At 51.2% G+C, this 22,119-nt stretch overlaps 1 protein-coding gene across 5 annotated transcripts in view; it reads left to right on the forward strand.

The window, feature by feature from the left end:
• TTC27 (tetratricopeptide repeat domain 27) overlaps positions 1–22,119 on the forward strand; it is a 238,890-nt gene that overhangs the window by 202,362 nt on the left and 14,409 nt on the right. For all 5 annotated transcript variants that reach the window (XM_069954653.1, XM_069954649.1, XM_069954652.1 and 2 more), the window contains 2 exons: positions 1,017–1,214; positions 9,701–9,812. In XM_069954653.1, coding sequence (XP_069810754.1) covers positions 1,017–1,214; positions 9,701–9,812 — 310 coding nt within the window. The remainder of the gene's footprint in view (positions 1–1,016; positions 1,215–9,700; positions 9,813–22,119) is intronic.

Below are 22,119 nucleotides of genomic sequence, written 5' to 3' on the forward strand. Positions count from 1 at the left end.
GCTGATCCCTGGGGACTGTAGCTGCAGAGCATTGTCTGGGAGAGTCGCTCCTGGATGCTGATCCCTGGGGACTGTAGCTGCAGAGCATTGTCTGGGAGAGTCGCTCCTGGATGCTGATCCTGCGGACTGTTGCTGCAGAGCATTGTCTCTTGTGTTGTCGGGGATTGATGTCTTTTCTGTATAGATTCCTCAGAGTCATAGAAAGGCCTGTATGCAACTTAAAGGGATTGTCCAGCGCCAGCACATTTTTTTTTACATTGTATATAAGATTCTTGGGCTCAGTATCATCAGAGAGCACTCATATAACCATGACATCACTCTGCTGGGGTAATGTCAAATAAAGCATGCCGGTTTTTAATAATTATATTTATTTAGTGCTTATATATTCTTCTATGTTTTACAATTAAAGGGGTACTCCAGTGAAAATCTTTTTCTTCCAAATCTGCTGGTTTTAGAAAGTTATATAGATTTGATTTTTACTTCTATTTAAAAATCTTCAGTCTTCCAGTACTTATCAGCTGCTGTATGTCCTGCAGGAAGTGGCGTATTCTCTCCCGTCTGACACCGTGCTCTCTGCTGCCACCTCTGTCCATGTCAGGAACTGTCCAGAGCAGGAGAGGTTTTCTATGGGGATTTGCTGCTGCTCTGGACAGTTCCTGACATGGACAGAGGTGGCAGCAGAGAGCACTGTGTCACACTGAAGAGAATACATCACCTCCTGCAGGACATACAGCAGCTGGTAAGTACTGGATGACTTGAGATTTTTAAAGAGAACTAAATTATAAATTTGTATAACTTTCAGGCACCAGTTTGAAAGAAAAAGATTTTCACTGGAGTGCCCCTTTAAGGAAATACAGGAAAAAAGAGAAAAATAGTAATACGAAGGAGAGCAGTCCCTGCCCGTAGGAGCTTACAATCTAAATGACCTGGTAGAACTTTCTACTATTTGTAATTCACCTAAAGGAAACATTGTTCATGGAGCCCAAACTAACAGTGTAACCTCTATAACTCCGCAGGTGCTGAAGATCTTGGTTCGGGCCGTGGTGGAAGGAATTGAGGATCGTAAAGGAGAGTCCACCATTACCCTGAAGACCAAGTTACAGGAATTGTTTGGAAGAATAACGGCTCGAGACTCTAGTGATGCCGAGATCTGGAAATCCTACGCCAATCTGTACGGGAACGGACAGAGCGACAAACCTGACGACAACGAGAAGGTAATGTCCTCTCTTATATCTATGGATTTTGCTTTTTTATGGTTCTCAGCACGGCGGGTGTCACCTTTCCTGTTGTCACTTCTCCTGGTGTCGCCATCACTTCTCCTGGTGTCGCCATCTCTTCTCCGTTTGCCGCCATCACTTCTCCTGGTGCCGCCATCACTTCTCCTGGTGTCGCCATCACTTCTCCTGGTGTCGCTGTCGCTTCTCCTGTTGTCGCCCTCGCTTTTCCGGTGGCCGCCGTCACTTCTCATGTTGCTGTCACTTCTCCTGCTCTCTCCATCATTTCTCCTGTTGTCGCCGTCGCTTCTCCTGTTGTCGCTGTCACCTCTCCTGGTGTCGCTGTCACCTCTCCTGGTGTCGCTGTCACCTCTCCTGTTGTCGCTGTCACCTCTCCTGGTGTCGCCGTCGCTTCTCCTGTTGTCGCTGTCACCTCTCCTGGTGTCGCTGTCACCTCTCCTGGTGTCGCTGTCACCTCTCCTGTTGTCGCTGTCACCTCTCCTGTTGTCGCTGTTTCCTCTCCTGGTGTCGCTGTCACCTCTCCTGGTGTCGCTGTCACCTCTCCTGGTGTCGCCGTCGCTTCTCCTGTTGTCGCTGTCACCTCTCCTGTTGTCGCTGTCACCTCTCCTGGTGTCGCTGTCACCTCTCCTGTTGTCGCTGTCACCTCTCCTGGTGTCGCTGTCACCTCTCCTGGTGTCGCTGTCACCTCTCCTGGTGTCGCTGTCACCTCTCCTGTTGTCGCTGTCACCTCTCCTGTTGTCGCTGTCACCTCTCCTGTTGTCGCTGTCACCTCTCCTGTTGTCGCTGTCTCCTCTCCTGGTGTCGCTGTCACCTCTCCTGGTGTCGCTGTCACCTCTCCTGGTGTCGCTGTCACCTCTCCTGTTGTCGCTGTCACCTCTCCTGGTGTCGCTGTCACCTCTCCTGTTGTCGCTGTCACTTCTCCTGTTTTCGCTGTCACCTCTCCTGTTATCGCTGTCACTTCTCCTGGTGTCGCCGTTGTTTCTCCTGTTGTCGCCGTCGCTTCTCCTGTTGTCGCCATCGCTTCTCCTGTTGTCGCCATCTCTTCTCTTGTTGCCGCCATCACTTCTCCTGGTGTCGCCATCACTTCTCCTGGTGTCGCCATCACTTCTCCTGATGTCGCCATCTCTTCTCCTGGTGTCGCCATCACTTCTCCTGGTGTCGCCATCGCTTCTCCTGGTGTCGCCATCGCTTCTCCTGGTGTCGCCATCGCTTCTCCTGGTGTCGCCATCGCTTCTCCTGGTGTCGCTGTCACCTCTCCTGGTGTCGCTGTCACCTCTCCTGGTGTCGCCGTCGCTTCTCCTGTTGTCGCTGTCACCTCTCCTGTTGTCGCTGTCACCTCTCCTGGTGTCGCTGTCACCTCTCCTGGTGTCGCTGTCACCTCTCCTGTTGTCGCTGTCACCTCTCCTGGTGTCGCTGTCACCTCTCCTGGTGTCGCTGTCACCTCTCCTGTTGTCGCTGTCACCTCTCCTGTTGTCGCTGTCACCTCTACTGTTGTCGCTGTCACCTCTCCTGGTGTCGCTGTCACCTCTCCTGGTGTCGCTGTCACTTCTCCTGTTTTCGCTGTCACCTCTCCTGTTATCGCTGTCACTTCTCCTGGTGTCGCCGTCGTTTCTCCTGTTGTCGCCGTCGCTTCTCCTGTTGTCGCCATCGCTTCTCCTGTTGTCGCCATCTCTTCTCTTGTTGCCGCCATCACTTCTCCTGGTGTCGCCATCACTTCTCCTGGTGTCGCCATCACTTCTCCTGATGTCGCCATCTCTTCTCCTGGTGTCGCCATCGCTTCTCCTGGTGTCGCCATCGCTTCTCCTGGTGTCGCCATCGCTTCTCCTGGTGTCGCCATCGCTTCTCCTGGTGTCGCCATCGCTTCTCCTGGTGTCGCCATCGCTTCTCCTGGTGTCGCCATCGCTTCTCCTGGTGCCGCCATCGCTTCTTCTGGTGTCGCCATCACTCCTGGTGTCGCCATCACTCCTGGTGTTGCCATCACTTCTGGTGTCGCCATCGCTTCTCCTGGTGCCGCCATCTCTTCTCCTGGTGTCGCTGTCACTTCTTCTGTTCTCCAGACTACAGAATAACAGGCTATATTGAGGCCTGAGCTGGTGGCCGTGGCGCAGTGCTGGATGGGCCGCGTTGTGACGTTTGCCACCACTTACCCGCTCGTCTCCAGGACCCCTCCCCGTATGTTTGATTCCGGGACTTCCATGTGTTTGATGTTCTGTTGTGTGACGGATCCGTCCTCTGGATGTCGAAATCTTCTGATTAGTTGGAATTGTTCAGTAACATGGATCATATCTCGCCGTCTAGACTATTTTTTAAAATGTTTCTCTCCTCTCCCTGATGAGTCTGTACGTTATATACATTCACCATCTGCCGTACAGCTGCAGTATGCAATGTCTTCAGCTCTGCCCCAGTCTGCATATAGATAGATTGTGCAATATATAAGGGATCAGCCCAGATCTGAGCTCGTCCTGCAGATACTGATGTGTTATATTGCCGCTACAATGTGCGGGGATGGGGGGTTTCCTCATCTGTTTATCACTCCGGTATGATTCCCTAATAATAATATGGCCACCAGCGGCCAGGAGCGTAGTGAGCGTGCACCCCTCTCAGCGGCCTGAAGCGTAGCGTGCACCCCTCTCAGCGGCCTGGAGCGTAGCCTGCACCCCTCTCAGCGGCCTGGAGCCTAGCGTGCCTCCCTCTCAGCAGCCTGGATCCTAGCGTGCACCCCTCTCAGCGGCCTGGAGCGTAGCCTGCACCCCTCTCAGCGGCCTGGAGCGTAGCCTGCACCCCTCTCAGCGGCCTGGAGCCTAGCGTGCACCCCTCTTAGCGGCCTGGAGCCTAGCGTGCCTCCCTCTCAGCAGCCTGGATCCTAGCGTGCACCCCTCTCAGCGGCCTGGAGCGTAGCCTGCACCCCTCTCAGCGGCCTGGAGCGTAGCCTGCACCCCTCTCAGCGGCCTGGAGCGTAGCCTGCACCCCTCTCAGCAGCCTGGAGCGTAGCCTGCACCCCTCTCAGCGGCCTGGAGCGTAGCCTGCACCCCTCTCAGCGGCCTGGAGCCTAGCGTGCACCACTCTCAGCGGCTTGGAGCCTAGCGTGCCTCCCTCTCAGCGGCCTGGATCCTAGCATGCACCCCTCTCAGCAGCTTGGATCCTAGCATGCACCCCTCTCAGCAGCCTGGAGCGTAGCCTGCACCCCTCTCAGCGGCCTGGAGCCTAGCGTGCACCACTCTCAGCGGCTTGGAGCGTAGCGTGCACCCCTCTCAGCGGCCTGGAGCCTAGCGTGCACCCCTCTCAGCGGCCTGGAGCGTAGCGTGCTCCCCTCTCAGCGGCCTGAAGTGTAGCGTGCACCCCTCGCAGCGGCCTGCAGCATAGCCTGCACCCCTCTTAGCGGCCTGAAGCGTAGTGTGCGCCCTTCTCAGCGGCCTGGAGCGTAGCGTGCACCCCTCTCAGCGGCCTGGAGCCTAGCGTGCACCACTCTCAGCGGCCTGGAGCCTAGCGTGCATCACTCTCAGCGGCTTGGAGCGTAGCCTGCACCCCTCTTAGTGGCCTGGAGCCTAGAGTGCACCCCTCTCAGCGGCCTGAAGTGTAGCGTGCACCCCTCTCAGCGGCCTGGAGCCTAGCGTGCACCCCTCTCAGCGGCCTGAAGTGTAGCGTGCACCCCTCTCAGCGGCCTGCAGCATAGCCTGCACCCCTCTCAGCGGCCTGGAGCGTAGCGTGCGCCCCTCTCAGCGGCCTGGAGCGTAGCGTGCACCACTCTCAGCGGCCTGGAGCGTAGCCTGCGCCCTTCTCAGCGGCCTGGAGCGTAGCGTGCACCCCTCTCAGCGGCCTGGAGCCTAGCGTGCACCACTCTCAGCGGCTTGGAGCATAGCGTGCACCCCTCTCAGCGGCCTGGAGCCTAGCGTGCACCCCTCTCAGCGGCCTGGAGCCTAGCGTGCACCCCTCTCAGCGGCCTGGAGCCTAGCGTGCGCCCCTCTCAGCGGCCTGGAGCGTAGCGTGCTCCCCTCTCAGCGGCCTGGAGCCTAGCGTGCACCCCTCTCAGCGGCCTGGAGCCTAGCGTGCGCCCCTCTCAGCGGCCTGGAGTGTAGCATGCGTGCACCCCTCTCAGCGGCCTGAAGTGTAGCGTGCACCCCTCTCAGCGGCCTGGAGCGTAGCGTGCGTGCACCCCTCTCAGCGGCCTGAAGTGTAGCGTGCACCCCTCTCAGCGGCCTGGAGCGTAGCGTGCGTGCACCCCTCTCAGCGGCCTGAAGTGTAGTGTGCACCCCTCTCAGCGGCCTGGAGCGTAGCCTGCGCCCTTCTCAGCGGCCTGGAGCGTAGCGTGCACCCCTCTCAGCGGCCTGGAGCCTAGCGTGCACCACTCTCAGCGGCTTGGAGCGTAGCGTGCACCCCTCTCAGCGGCCTGGAGCCTAGCGTGCACCCCTCTCAGCGGCCTGGAGCCTAGCGTGCGCCCCTCTCAGCGGCCTGGAGCGTAGCGTGCGCCCCTCTCAGCGGCCTGGAGCGTAGCGTGCACCCCTCTCAGCGGCCTGGAGCCTAGCGTGCGCCCCTCTCAGCGGCCTGGAGCCTAGCGTGCGCCCCTCTCAGCGGCCTGGAGTGTAGCATGCGTGCACCCCTCTCAGCGGCCTGAAGTGTAGCGTGCACCCCTCTCAGCGGCCTGGAGCGTGCGTGCACCCTTCTCAGCGGCCTGGAGCGTGCGTGCACCCTTCTCAGCGGCCTAGAGCGTAGCGTGCACCCCTCTCAGCGGCCTGAAGTGTAGCGTGCACCCCTCTCAGCGGCCTGGAGCGTAGTGAGCGTGCACCCCTCTCAGCGGACTGGAGCGTAGCATGCGTGCACCCCTCTCAGCGGCCTGAAGTGTAGCATGCGTGCACCCCTCTCAGCGGCCTGCAGCGTAGCGTGCGTGCACCCCTCTCAGCGTCCTGAAGTGTAGCGAGCACCCCTCTCAGCGGCCTGCAGCGTAGCGTGCGTGCACCCCTCTCAGCGTCCTGAAGTGTAGCATGCACCCCTCTCAGCGGACTGGAGCCTAGAGTGCACCCCTCTCAGCGGCCTGAAGTGTAGCGTGCACCCCTCTCAGCGGCCTGGAGCCTAGCGTGCACCCCTCTCAGCGGCCTGAAGTGTAGCGTGCACCCCTCTCAGCGGCCTGCAGCATAGCCTGCACCCCTCTCAGCGGCCTGGAGCGTAGCGTGCACCCCTCTCAGCGGCCTGGAGCCTAGCGTGCACCCCTCTCAGCGGCCTGGAGCCTAGCGTGCACCCCTCTCAGCGGCCTGGAGCGTAGCGTGCGCCCCTCTCAGCGGCCTGGAGCGTAGCGTGCGCCCCTCTCAGCGGCCTGGAGCCTAGCGTGCACCCCTCTCAGCGGCCTGGAGCCTAGCGTGCGCCCCTCTCAGCGGCCTGGAGTGTAGCATGCGTGCACCCCTCTCAGCGGCCTGAAGTGTAGCGTGCACCCCTCTCAGCGGCCTGGAGCGTAGCGTGCGTGCACCCCTCTCAGCGGCCTGAAGTGTAGCGTGCACCCCTCTCAGCGGCCTGGAGCGTAGCGTGCGTGCACCCCTCTCAGCGGCCTGAAGTGTAGCATGCGTGCACCCCTCTCAGCGGCCTGCAGCGTAGCGTGCGTGCACCCCTCTCAGCGTCCTGAAGTGTAGCGAGCACCCCTCTCAGCGGCCTGCAGCGTAGCGTGCGTGCACCCCTCTCAGCGTCCTGAAGTGTAGCATGCACCCCTCTCAGCGGACTGGAGCCTAGAGTGCACCCCTCTCAGCGGCCTGAAGTGTAGCGTGCACCCCTCTCAGCGGCCTGGAGCCTAGCGTGCACCCCTCTCAGCGGCCTGAAGTGTAGCGTGCACCCCTCTCAGCGGCCTGCAGCATAGCCTGCACCCCTCTCAGCGGCCTGGAGCGTAGCGTGCACCCCTCTCAGCGGCCTGGAGCCTAGCGTGCACCCCTCTCAGCGGCCTGGAGCCTAGCGTGCACCCCTCTCAGCGGCCTGGAGCGTAGCGTGCGCCCCTCTCAGTGGCCTGGAGCGTAGCGTGCGCCCCTCTCAGCGGCCTGGAGCCTAGCGTGCACCCCTCTCAGCGGCCTGGAGCCTAGCGTGCGCCCCTCTCAGCGGCCTGGAGTGTAGCATGCGTGCACCCCTCTCAGCGGCCTGAAGTGTAGCGTGCACCCCTCTCAGCGGCCTGGAGCGTAGCGTGCGTGCACCCCTCTCAGCGGCCTGAAGTGTAGCGTGCACCCCTCTCAGCGGCCTGGAGCGTAGCGTGCGTGCACCCCTCTCAGCGGCCTGAAGTGTAGTGTGCACCCCTCTCAGCGGCCTGGAGCGTAGCCTGCGCCCTTCTCAGCGGCCTGGAGCGTAGCGTGCACCCCTCTCAGCGGCCTGGAGCCTAGCGTGCACCACTCTCAGCGGCTTGGAGCCTAGCGTGCACCCCTCTCAGCGGCCTGGAGCCTAGCGTGCACCCCTCTCAGCGGCCTGGAGCGTAGCGTGCGCCCCTCTCAGCGGCCTGGAGCGTAGCGTGCACCCCTCTCAGCGGCCTGGAGCCTAGCGTGCGCCCCTCTCAGCGGCCTGGAGCCTAGCGTGCGCCCCTCTCAGCGGCCTGGAGTGTAGCATGCGTGCACCCCTCTCAGCGGCCTGAAGTGTAGCGTGCACCCCTCTCAGCGGCCTGGAGCGTGCGTGCACCCTTCTCAGCGGCCTGGAGCGTGCGTGCACCCTTCTCAGCGGCCTAGAGCGTAGCGTGCACCCCTCTCAGCGGCCTGAAGTGTAGCGTGCACCCCTCTCAGCGGCCTGGAGCGTAGTGAGCGTGCACCCCTCTCAGCGGACTGGAGCGTAGCATGCGTGCACCCCTCTCAGCGGCCTGGAGCGTAGCGTGCGTGCACCCCTCTCAGCGGCCTGAAGTGTAGCATGCGTGCACCCCTCTCAGCAGCCTGGAGCGTAGCGTGCGTGCACCCCTCTCAGCGGCCTGCAGCGTAGCGTGCGTGCACCCCTCTCAGCGTCCTGAAGTGTAGCGAGCACCCCTCTCAGCGGCCTGCAGCGTAGCGTGCGTGCACCCCTCTCAGCGGCCTGGAGCATGCGTGCACCCCTCTCAGCGGCCTAGAGCGTAGCCTGCACCCCTCTCAGCGTCCTGAAGTGTAGCATGCACCCCTCTCAGCGGACTGGAGCGTAGCATGCGTGCACCCCTCTCAGCGGCCTGAAGCATAGCGTGCGTGCACCCCTCTCAGCGTCCTGAAGTGTAGCGTGCACCCTTCTCAGCGACCTGAAGCATAGCGTGCGTGCACCCCTCTCAGCGTCCTGAAGTGTAGCATGCACCCCTCTCAGCAGCCAGGAGCGTAGTGAGCGTGCACCCCTCTCAGGGGACTGGAGCGTAGCGTGCACCCCTCTCAGCGGCCTAGAGCCTAGCGTGCACCCCTCTCAGCGGCCTGAAGCATAGCGTGCGTGCACCCCTCTCAGCGGCCTCCTTGGGCATTCAGCAGAGCTGGGAAGGGTCAGGTTTCTGGGGTTCCCTTCTGGGCCCCTGCTCCTCTTATATCATGGAGACAAAGGTTCAGCATCTGTAAGGAGATTCCCAAATCATAGCTTTGCTTCTACTTCTAGAAATCCTCTTTAACCCCTTAATGGCCACCAATGTGCCTTTAAATGCAGTCTTCAAGGGGCTTTATTCTAGAGCCCCCTGTTTCTCTCACACTCTAGAATAGCAGCTGCCCAGGTGATTGTACGGCCACCAGTACGGCCGGCATTGTCCATGATGTGATCCTTGGCTGATGCTGCTGGGTCTGAAGGTCCTTTTAGACCTAAAGATTTTTCGGCCACAAGAGCCATGAATGAGCGCTAGTCAGTGAGATCAATGCAGAACCTTTATATGGTGCAATGAGTTGAGCTGCCGGGCTGCACAAACAATCCTGGTATCATTTAAGCAGCCCTGTAAGCTGACAGCACAGATATTTATATAAAGGGGTATGTATGTATATCGGGGTCTGGGATATGTATATGAGGATGCTATGAGGGCTCGACGTCCACAGATGGGGTCACAGCCCAACACCGGGCAGGACGCTTGGCATTTCCCAGAGAACACCAGGACTGGCAGATTCACCACTGGCGCCCCCTGTGCTCCTCACAGATGAGAGCAGGTTCACACTGAGCACATGTGACAGGGGCAGCCTGACTGCCATTATATACCGAGACCCTCAGAGCCCTTGTGAGACCATATGCTGGTGCAGTCGGGGTTCCTCCTAATGCAGGACAATGCTAGACCTCATGTGGCTGGAGTGTGGCAGCAGTTCCTACAAGATGGAGGCAGTGACGCTATGGATTGGCCGCTTGTTTCCCTGAATCCCATTGAGCGCATCGGGGACATCATATCTCCTCCATCGACCAACGTCACATTGCAGCACAGACTGTCGGGTTTTGGGGGCAGCAGCTGCTTTTATAGGAAACTGTTCTGTACATTATATTGTTATAAATGACTTCTTAGAATCCGGGATATTTCATTGTTTTATCTTCCTTCGTTTTAGGCTTTACAGTTCCTGACCAACGCTCATAAATGTGATACTCAGAAGAGCGGCTGGGAGAGCGACGTCTCCGCGTTCAGGGGAATAATCAGGGGGGCCATTGACCTCGCACAAGGTACGTCTGTGGGGATTTGTTACTTCATTGTTGAATTTACCATTATCAGATGTGCGTGGATTATAGGATTATCAGGAGTGACTTCAAGATGACTGAAATAAGGAACATGGTGGGAAGTCAGAATGGGCTCCATACTTAAAGGGACTCAGTCACCTCCAGCCCCCCCCCCTCGAAACCCTAAACTAAGGTCATCCATAAGTAGCAGAAAGGAGGCCGATTCCATATCCGTCATTTGTATCTTTGTATTTCACCGCCGTAAGCTACAAACTGGGCATGTGGATGCATGGAGAGGACGACGGAGCTCCGGAATATAATGGAGAGGACGACGGAGCTCCGGAATATAATGGAGAGGACGACGGAGCTCCGGAATATAATGGAGAGGACGACGGAGCTCCGGAATATAATGGAGAGGACGACGGAGCTCCGGAATATAATGGAGAGGACGACGGAGCTCCGGAATATAATGGAGAGGACGACGGAGCTCCGGAATATAATGGAGAGGACGACGGAGCTCCGGAATATAATGGGGAGGACTCCTCAGCTCTGTAATATAATGGAGAGGACTCCACAGCTCTGTAATATAATGGGGAGGACTCCTCGGCTCCGGAATATAATGGAGAGGAGAGGATTTGGACGCAGTAAGCAAGCGAGTAAAGGAGATGGGGGAAGTGTAAAAACAAAGTGGTGGAGTTTCAGAGATCTTCAGAATCCCAAGGAGCATGGATCCAAGATGACTTTGAGTGTAGATAGGGGGAACCATGAAGAGGAACCAAGAAAAGTGTTTGCCCTAAATTTACCCGTTCCTGACCCTATACGGGATGTGGGGGAGGAATATGGGAGGAATGGGGAAGGAGACACAAACCCGGAGAGGAGGTGTTTTGACAGATTTTCAAGGTGGGGGACAATAATAGGATGAGACGAACTGGAGAGAATGGAACCGCTGCACATCCCAGCACAAAATTCTGATGTGTTTTTTATTTAGCCAAGCGGCACTAGTATCAGCCATAGGTGTGAGGTGCAGCACTCTGTTTCTTCCCTGAACCGCATTTTGTTTCTCTCTTTTCTCCGTGTTTTGCACTCCTCCTGGTGAGACCCACATGACCGCAATTAGCAGGAGACACCTGAGTGCACATGGTTTTAATCCCTCCTGTTTTTTCCCATTCTGTTTGCTGCAGCTATGGTGAGTGTAATTCCTTATCCAGACTTGTGCTGCTTGGGGGCGACCTTCTCCGGCGGCGGTGCTGGCCGGGTTCTGGTGTGGTGTTTTTGGGTCTGGTCCTGTGGCATGGGGGTCACAGGGCCGTCCCATGGCCCCCGTTCCCTGGCTGTGCACGCCTGCGGGGTTGGTGGCCTCTGACTGGCACGGTGTGGACTTAGTGTAGGGACCCATGTGTATCAGATACCGGCACGAGGTACATGGGGCAGTATGGCTTGATCAATTCATACACAAAATTCTGATGTGTTTTTTATTTAGCCTAGGGGCACTAGTATCAGCCATAGGTGTGAGGTGCAGCACTCTGTTTCTTCCCTGAACCGAATAATAGGATGAGAACCTACTAGGCCAGGAGAGAAAGGTAACCAAGGAGCCACTGTAAGGGAGACCGAGGACATGGGAAATTCAAGACTAAGCCAAAACTTGGAAGGGGCCTGTCTACATCAGTCTAGGTGTAGGGATCATCAGTCTAGGTGTAGGTATCATCAGTCTAGGTGTAGGGATCATCAGTCTAGGTGTAGGGATCATCAGTCTAGGTGTAGGTATCATCAGTCTAGGTGTAGGGATCATCAGTCTAGGTGTAGGGATCATCAGTCTAGGTGTAGGGATCATCAGTCTAGATCAGTCTAGGTGTAGGGATCATCAGTCTACATCAGTCTAGGTGTAGGGATCATCAGTCTAGGTGTATGGATCATCAGTCTAGGTGTAGGGATCATCAGTCTAGGTGTAGGGATCATCAGTCTAGGTGTAGGGATCATCAGTCTAGGTGTAGGGATCATCAGTCTAGGTGTAGGGATCATCAGTCTACATCAGTCTAGGTGTAGGGATCATCAGTCTAGGTGTATGGATCATCAGTCTAGGTGTATGGATCATCAGTCTAGGTGTAGGGATCATCAGTCTAGGTGTAGGGATCATCAGTCTAGGTGTAGGGATCATCAGTCTAGGTGTAGGGATCATCAGTCTAGGTGTAGGGATCATCAGTCTTGGTGTAGGGATCATCAGTCTTGGTGTAGGTTAGGAAGAACAACTCCACCCTGTGTCTTGGGGAGGTTACGTATGGATTTGGCCAATCTGGCTGGTTCGTGCCGCGTAACTTTCTATTGACCTGAAAATTATATGGCCACAAATTTTAAGGGAATTTTCATTTGAAAATGCTTTTCCTTCCCCTTTTGTCTTATTGTGGCCGTTCGTCATTCAGGTTGTGAAATATGCCGCATGTTACCTCACTGCTAGAACGCGGCTGTAAATGTTGCTGATTTGTTGTAATGCGCCATTTACCAGCAGAAATATATAATAGATATCAAATTAAATAGCCGCTTGTTTTAAGATTTGAGGAGATCTATGACTATAATCCAGTGTACGAGGTATTAGCGGCATTTTATAGCCATTTGCAGAGGGTTAATCCCAGTTATTGAGCGCTCGCCGGGCATATGGTTACAGGCTGTATTTTCTATTGCATCTCAATTATTAATTCAATATAAATAAAACACATGACGCAAGTAACTATAGATATCGGGCAAATCCGACAAATATTATACAACATAAGGAGGGGAGAGGAGGTATACAGAAGATAGCCTGGGATCAGGCAACATAAGGAGGGGAGGATGGAGAGGAGGTATACAGAAGATAGCCTGGGATCAGGCAACATAAGGAGGGGAGAGGAGGTATACAGAAGATAGCCTGGGATCAGGCAACATAAGGAGGGGAGGATGGAGAGGAGGTATACAGAAGATAGCCTGGGATCAGGCAACATAAGGAGGGGAGAGGAGGTATACAGAAGATAGCCTGGGATCAGGCAACATAAGGAGGGGAGAGGAGGTATACAGAAGATAGCCTGGGATCAGGCAACATAAGGAGGGGAGAGGAGGTATACAGAAGATAGCCTGGGATCAGGCAACATAAGGAGGGGAGAGGAGGTATACAGAAGATAGCCTGGGATCAGGCAACATAAGGAGGGGAGAGGAGGTATACAGAAGATAGCCTGGGATCAGGCAACATAAGGAGGGGAGAGGAGGTATACAGAAGATAGCCTGGGATCAGGCAACATAAGGAGGGGAGAGGAGGTATACAGAAGATAGCCTGGGATCAGGCAACATAAGGAGGGGAGAGGAGGTATACAGAAGATAGCCTGGGATCAGGCAACATAAGGAGGGGAGGATGGAGAGGAGGTATACAGAAGATAGCCTGGGATCAGGCAACATAAGGAGGGGAGGATGGAGAGGAGGTATACAGAAGATAGCCTGGGATCAGGCAACAGAAATGCCAAAAAGCTTCATATCACATATAGTATAGGACTAGCGAAGGGGTGTTGCCCATACTATGGATAGCTCTCAGGTGGTGCGGCACCCTCACAATCCTAGAGATGCTCCAATCAGATTGATCGCCATTTGAATACCAAAGTTGTTTGCAGCCCAAGGGAGTGCGGCCTTGTCAGTCAGCCCAGTATGACTTGCGCTCATCTCTAATATTTTAGAAGGTTTGTCATTATAGGCCTTGATGACATCATACTAGGTCATAGCATCATTGTTCAATAGGTGGGATCTACCTTCTTACGTAAACCATCAGAAATGTGTCCAGATTATTGGCATCACAGGTAAGAGAAAATGACTACTTGGCCAGGCTGCCGGGCTGGGGGAGACATGTCATTAATGTATACTTACCTGTCCAGTTCCCATGATGCTGCAGGATCCCGGGCTGCCTGGCCTGTTTTCATGACATACACTCCACTCCCGCTGGAAATGGCCGCTCAGCATTGACGTCCTTAGATTTTCTGAAAATGCAGACAACAGTGCAGAGTGGGCGTCGGGGGATCCAGCAGCGACGTAGGAACAGGACAGGTAAGTATACATTACCAACATGTCCCCCACAGCCTGGCAAAGTATTCATTTTTTTCCCAAAAAAACCTCTTAAAAAGGAAACCTGAAAAGTCCAGTCTGCCGGCAGCGTTTTATAGATCGGGAGTAAGCTGAGCAGAGTGACAGTTTTTTGGGAAAAGTTCCAGAGTAACTTGTCATTTACTCATTTATGTATATATCTGATCATTCTGGGATAAGTAGTCAAGTGGGCGGTCCAACTCAGAAGCACTTTTTTTTTTTTTTTTGCACTTATGCCTTTTACCCTGCAAAATCAGGAATGTGATATTTTAATTGTTTGGGCAATTTCACATACAACTTTACCAAATGTCTGTGTGGGGGGGAGGGGGATTTTTATATTTAAAAAATGGGAAAAGGGGGTGATTTAAACTTTTACAGTTGGGATAAATTTAATAATAATAATAAAAACAACTTTTCTGTAGTCCCCCTAGAGCAGCTCATTGATTGCTCATAGAGATCAATGCAGTTCATATGTTCTGCATTTATCCATTACCTTGGTATTTGATTTCCTCAGCCTTCTGTAAGCTGAAGGAAACAACTGCTGAGTGAGGCAGCTCCAGGAGGCCTCGGGCAGTACTGCTAACAGATTGGCTCCCCGAAGTGAGAGCGGTTCACAGCACCAATGGATATGTGGTTATGTGCTGCTTTCAGTTTTGATAGTGGCGTCTAAATGGTTACATGGCCAGCACGGGCGATAGCTCCATGCTTACTGTTAGTGCTTCCCCCCAGCCGCTGATAACAGCCGTAAGGCGTAACCTATAGAGCCGACTCCAGTCCTGGGCCCACTCTATATAATGTTATTAGCATCGGGAGGAAGAAGCGCTCTCGTCTGTGTCATCAACCGGTTAAAGGTTCCATAAAACCATTAGAAATTCCGTTCCCCAGATCTGATACCACAATAGACTAATAAGTGTCATAGAGAAGTCCGCGCTCTGTACAGCTTTCCCACCGTATGTTCCCAGATTGTGTCTGACAAAGTAGATTTGCTGCCTGCTATGTAATGAGACGGCGGAGCAGGAACGTGAGCGGAGCCGGAACGGGAGACATATGTTTCTGTTTTACTCACATGTTATAAGATTGTCATCGTAACCAGATGTACATGAAAAATACCCCGAAGGCCGGAACGTACAGCGGGTTTATTTCACTCAGCAGGGTGTACGGCGAAAGCACAATCCAGTATCACCATCAGTGTAGCTATGTAGCAGAGCTGTATGTGTAGTAGTAGAGGGAGCTTATAGTAAAGTATACCCATATCAGATATGTAGCAGAGCTGTATGTGCGGCAGTAGAGGGAGCTTATAGTAAAGTATACCCATATCAGATATGTAGCAGAGCTGTATGTGTAGTAGTAGAGAGAGCTTATAGTAAAGTATACCCATATCAGATATGTAGCAGAGCTGTATGTGTAGTAGTAGAGAGAGCTTATAGTAAAGTATACCCATATCAGATATGTAGCAGAGCTGTATGTGCAGTAGTAGAGGGAGCTTATAGTAAAGTATACCCATATCAGATATGTAGCAGAGCTGTATGTGTAGTAGTAGAGGGAGCTTATAGTAAAGTATACCCATATCAGATATGTAGCAGAGCTGTATGTGCGGCAGTAGAGGGAGCTTATAGTAAAGTATACCCATATCAGATATGTAGCAGAGATGTATGTGTAGTAGTAGAGGGAGCTTATAGTAAAGTATACCCATATCAGATATGTAGCAGAGCTGTATGTGCGGCAGTAGAGGGAGCTTATAGTAAAGTATACCCATATCAGATATGTAGCAGAGCTGTATGTGTGGTAGTAGAGGGAGCTTATAGTAAAGTATACCCATATCAGATATGTAGCAGAGCTGTATGTGCGGCAGTAGAGGGAGCTTATAGTAAAGTATACCCATATCAGATATGTAGCAGAGCTGTATGTGTAGTAGTAGAGGGAGCTTATAGTAAAGTATACCCATATCAGATATGTAGCAGAGCTGTATGTGTAGTAGTAGAGGGAGCTTATAGTAAAGTATACCCATATCAGATATGTAGCAGAGCTGTATGTGTAGTAGTAGAGGGAGCTTATAGTAAAGTATACCCATATCAGATATGTAGCAGAGCTGTATGTGTGGCAGTAGAGGGAGCTTATAGTAAAGTATACCCATATCAGATATGTAGCAGAGCTGTATGTGTAGTAGTAGAGAGAGCTTATAGTAAAGTATACCCATATCAGATATGTAGCAGAGCTGTATGTGTAGTAGTAGAGGGAGCTTATAGTAAAGTATACCCATATCAGATATGTAGCAGAGCTGTATGTGTAGTAGTAGAGGGAGCTTATAGTAAAGTATACCCATATCAGATATGTAGCAGAGCTGTATGTGTAGTAGTAGAGGGAGCTTATAGTAAAGTATACCCATATCAGATATGTAGCAGAGCTGTATGTGTAGTAGTAGAGGGAGCTTATAGTAAAGTATACCCATATCAGATATGTAGCAGAGCTGTATGTGCGGCAGTAGAGGGAGCTTATAGTAAAGTATACCCATATAAGATATGTAGCAGAGCTGTATGTGCGGCAGTAGAGGGAGCTTATAGTAAAGTATACCCATATCAGATATGTAGCAGAGCTGTATGTGCGGCAGTAGAGGGAGCTTATAGTAAAGTATACCCATATCAGATATGTAGCAGAGCTGTATGTGTAGTAGTAGAGGGAGCTTATAGTAAAGTATACCCATATCAGATATGTAGCAGAGCTGTATGTGTAGTAGTAGAGGGAGCTTATAGTAAAGTATACCCATATCAGATATGTAGCAAAGCTGTATGTGCGGCAGTAGAGGGAGCTTATAGTAAAGTATACCCATATCAGATATGTAGCAGAGCTGTATGTGTAGTAGTAGAGGGAGCTTATAGTAAAGTATACCCATATAAGATATGTAGCAGAGCTGTATGTGTAGTAGTAGAGGGAGCTTATAGTAAAGTATACCCATATCAGATATGTAGCAGAGCTGTATGTGTAGTAGTAGAGGGAGCTTATAGTAAAGTATACCCATATCAGATATGTAGCAGAGCTGTATGTGCGGCAGTAGAGGGAGCTTATAGTAAAGTATACCCATATCAGATATATAGCAGAGCTGTATGTGCGGTAGTAGAGGGAGCTTATAGTAAAGTATACCCATATCAGATATGTAGCAGAGCTGTATGTGTAGTAGTAGAGGGAGCTTATAGTAAAGTATACCCATATCAGATATGTAGCAGAGCTGTATGTGCAGTAGTAGAGGGAGCTTATAGTAAAGTATACCCATATCAGATATGTAGCAGAGCTGTATGTGTAGTAGTAGAGGGAGCTTATAGTAAAGTATACCCATATCAGATATGTAGCAGAGCTGTATGTGTAGTAGTGGAGGGAGCTTATAGTAAAGTATACCCATATCAGATATGTAGCAGAGCTGTATGTGCGGCAGTAGAGGGAGCTTATAGTAAAGTATACCCATATCAGATATGTAGCAGAGCTGTATGTGCGGCAGTAGAGGGAGCTTATAGTAAAGTATACCCATATCAGATATGTAGCAGAGCTGTATGTGTAGTAGTAGAGGGAGCTTATAGTAAAGTATACCCATATCAGATATGTAGCAGAGCTGTATGTGTAGTAGTAGAGGGAGCTTATAGTAAAGTATACCCATATCAGATATGTAGCAGAGCTGTATGTGTAGTAGTAGAGGGAGCTTATAGTAAAGTATACCCATATCAGATATGTAGCAGAGCTGTATGTGTAGTAGTAGAGGGAGCTTATAGTAAAGTATACCCATATCAGATATGTAGCAGAGCTGTATGTGCGGCAGTAGAGGGAGCTTATAGTAAAGTATACCCATATCAGATATGTAGCAGAGCTGTATGTGCGGCAGTAGAGGGAGCTTATAGTAAAGTATACCCATATCAGATATGTAGCAGAGCTGTATGTGCGGCAGTAGAGGGAGCTTATAGTAAAGTATACCCATATCAGATATGTAGCAGAGCTGTATGTGTGGTAGTAGAGGGAGCTTATAGTAAAGTATACCCATATCAGATATGTAGCAGAGCTGTATGTGTAGTAGTAGAGGGAGCTTATAGTAAAGTATACCCATATCAGATATGTAGCAGAGCTGTATGTGTAGTAGTAGAGAGAGCTTATAGTAAAGTATACCCATATCAGATATGTAGCAGAGCTGTATGTGTAGTAGTAGAGGGAGCTTATAGTAAAGTATACCCATATCAGATATGTAGCAGAGCTGTATGTGCGGCAGTAGAGGGAGCTTATAGTAAAGTATACCCATATCAGATATGTAGCAGAGCTGTATGTGTAGTAGTAGAGGGAGCTTATAGTAAAGTATACCCATATCAGATATGTAGCAGAGCTGTATGTGTAGTAGTAGAGGGAGCTTATAGTAAAGTATACCCATATCAGATATGTAGCAGAGCTGTATGTGCGGCAGTAGAGGGAGCTTATAGTAAAGTATACCCATATCAGATATGTAGCAGAGCTGTATGTGCGGTAGTAGAGGGAGCTTATAGTAAAGTATACCCATATCAGATATGTAGCAGAGCTGTATGTGCGGCAGTAGAGGGAGCTTATAGTAAAGTATACCCATATCAGATATGTAGCAGAGCTGTATGTGCAGTAGTAGAGAGAGCTTATAGTAAAGTATACCCATATCAGATATGTAGCAGAGCTGTATGTGTGGTAGTAGAGGGAGCTTATAGTAAAGTATACCCATATCAGATATGTAGCAGAGCTGTATGTGCGGCAGTAGAGGGAGCTTATAGTAAAGTATACCCATATCAGATATGTAGCAGAGCTGTATGTGCAGTAGTGGAGGGAGCTTATAGTAAAGTATACCCATATCAGATATGTAGCAGAGCTGTATGTGTAGTAGTAGAGGGAGCTTATAGTAAAGTATACCCATATCAGATATGTAGCAGAGCTGTATGTGCAGTAGTGGAGGGAGCTTATAGTAAAGTATACCCATATCAGATATGTAGCAGAGCTGTATGTGCAGTAGTAGAGAGAGCTTATAGTAAAGTATACCCATATCAGATATGTAGCAGAGCTGTATGTGCGGCAGTAGAGGGAGCTTATAGTAAAGTATACCCATATCAGATATGTAGCAGAGCTGTATGTGCGGCAGTAGAGGGAGCTTATAGTAAAGTATACCCATATCAGATATGTAGCAGAGCTGTATGTGCGGCAGTAGAGGGAGCTTATAGTAAAGTATACCCATATCAGATATGTAGCAGGAGCCTACAGCTGGTACAGTGTGTGAGGATGTTACACAGGAGCCACATGTCGTATATTGGGGGTTTGGCGACACTTCCGTAATCTATGGGATTTAGTCTACAAGGTTTCTTAGATCTAATAGATTGTGGGATAATTTTCCTGACAGGATAAATGGAGTCTAAGCAGCGGTAAGGGAGCGGATTACCTAGACTTCCCTTACAGCTCCGGCCCAGTGACCTCACCCTATACATATATACATTCCATATTGGTGATTGGTATAATAGGTGGAAACCTCCAAGTACTTGTTATATTCCATGCAGATTCAGGGTAAGAGCCGCGGACATCAAAGACCGAGGCGGCGGCTCCCTCAGATTGGCGCCATTAGAAGAAAAAAGCCAAAAATACCTGAGGGGATTGTAGGCTTGAGGGCGGCTCGTACAATGTGGAGTAGGTGATGTCCATGTGGTCTCCATTACCGGGACTGAGATGTGAGGAACCGCAGGAGGAGAACGGCCATACATCTGTAAGGACTGAGAAGCGGCTGACATTTCCTGCCATTTGTCTATCGACCCTCTGGAAACCAGCGAGATCTGCGCATTGTCTTATGATCCAGAGGAAGACGTCTCCAGAGTCCATGATGTATACAGAGGAGTCCATGATGTATACAGAGGAGTCCATGATGTATACAGAGGAGTCCATGATGATGTATACAGAGGCGTCCATGATGTATACAGAGGAGTCCATGATGTATACAGAGGAGTCCATGATGTATACAGAGGAGTCCATGATGTATACAGAAGAGTCCATGATGTATACAGAGGAGTCCATGATGTATACAGAGGAGTCCATGATGTATACAGAGGAGTCCATTATGTATACAGAAGAGTCCATGATGTATACAGAGGAGTCCATGATGTATACAGAGGAGTCCATGATGATGTATACAGAGGAGTCCATGATGTATACAGAGGGGTCCATGAAGTATACAGAGGAGTCCATGATGATGTATACAGAGGAGTCCATGATGTATACAGAGGGGTCCATGAAGTATACAGAGGAGTCCATGATGATGTATACAGAGGAGTCCATGATGTAGTATACAGAGGAGTCCATGATGATGTATACAGAGGAGTCCATGATAATGTATACAGAGGAGTCCATGATGTATACAGAGGAGTCCATGATGTATACAGAGGAGTCCATGATGTAGTATACAGAGGAGTCCATGATGTATACAGAGGAGTCCATGATGTAGTATACAGAGGAGTCCATGATGTATACAGAGGAGTCCATGATGTATACAGAGGAGTCCATGATGATGTATACAGAGGAGTCCATGATGATGTATACAGAGGAGTCCATGATGATGTATACAGAGGAGTCCATGATGATGTATACAGAGGAGTCCATGATGATGTATACAGAGGAGTCCATGATGATGTATACAGAGGAGTCCATGATGATGTATACAGAGGAGTCCATGATGATGTATACAGAGGAGTCCATGATGTATACAGAGGAGTCCATGATGTATACAGAGGAGTCCATGATGTAGTATACAGAGGAGTCCATGATGTAGTATACAGAGGAGTCCATGATGTAGTATACAGAGGAGTCCATGATGTAGTATACAGAGGAGTCCATGATGTAGTATACAGAGGAGTCCATGATGTATACAGAGGAGTCCATGATGTATACAGAGGAGTCCATGATGTATACAGAGGAGTCCATGATGTATACAGAGGAGTCCATGATGTATACAGAGGAGTCCATGATGTATACAGAGGAGTCCATGATGTAGTATACAGAGGAGTCCATGATGTAGTATACAGAGGAGTCCATGATGTAGTATACAGAGGAGTCCATGATGTAGTATACAGAGGAGTCCATGATGATGTATACAGAGGAGTCCATGATGTAGTATACAGAGGAGTCCATGATGTAGTATACAGAGGAGTCCATGATGTATACAGAGGAGTCCATGATGTATACAGAGGAGTCCATGATGTATACAGAGGAGTCCATGATGTATACAGAGGAGTCCATGATGTATACAGAGGAGTCCATGATGTATACAGAGGAGTCCATGATGTATACAGAGGAGTCCATGATGTAGTATACAGAGGAGTCCATGATGTATACAGAGGAGTCCATGATGATGTATACAGAGGAGTCCATGATGTAGTATACAGAGGAGTCCATGATGTATACAGAGGAGTGACCCAATTTCGCAGGCTTCTTATACTGCCCACAGACCGATCTTCATGTCTTGTCTACTAAAAAGTAACCGATTAATAAGTGTATAATCACACGGAGTCATTGTTGCCGAAAACTCAGTGTGGAATCGGCCTCTCGGCCCTGCGCCCTTCCGCTTCCCTCTCACCCGGCTCCATTATATGCTTGGGCGGAGGGCAGAAGTCACCCAAGTATATAATGGAGCTGGCAGAGAGGGAAGCGGGAGCCGAGAGGCGACAATTACTCCATGTGCATGTACCCTTATTGTGGAGCTCTAGTTTGGAGGACCAAGTGTAAGGGTCCTATTACACGGCCGACCACTATCTGTAAGTGAGCGCCGATCTGCTGGATACTGAGCCCGTATACGTCCTGATACTCACGCAGCAAGGGCTGTGTATATACATATATATTGTTAGTGATGTCCGTGCAGCCCACGGGAAAAAAATAGACTCCTACTCCTCTCGGCGCTCCCTGACCTCCTGATAGCTTTGGCCACTTCTGGCACTGTATGAAGTCACAGGCCGCTCAGACAATCATTGGAACAGTGCCAGGAAGGGGCCGAAGCTAGCAGGACGTCAGGGAGCGCCGAGAGGAGTAGGAGTCTATTTCTTTCCACAGTCCATCGGCCGCACATCACTATTACACGTAGCTATTACATGTAGTGATGCACGCCTGACCACCCATCATTTTAGGTCTGGAACTAAAGAAACAACCAATAATCGATTCATCGGCTGAATGTGAGCGGCAGCGCAGGAGCCAGGGAGGTAAG

This window comes from Dendropsophus ebraccatus, chromosome 15 (genome assembly GCF_027789765.1).
Source record: "Dendropsophus ebraccatus isolate aDenEbr1 chromosome 15, aDenEbr1.pat, whole genome shotgun sequence".
In the NCBI taxonomy this organism is placed as follows: Eukaryota; Metazoa; Chordata; class Amphibia; order Anura; family Hylidae; genus Dendropsophus; species Dendropsophus ebraccatus.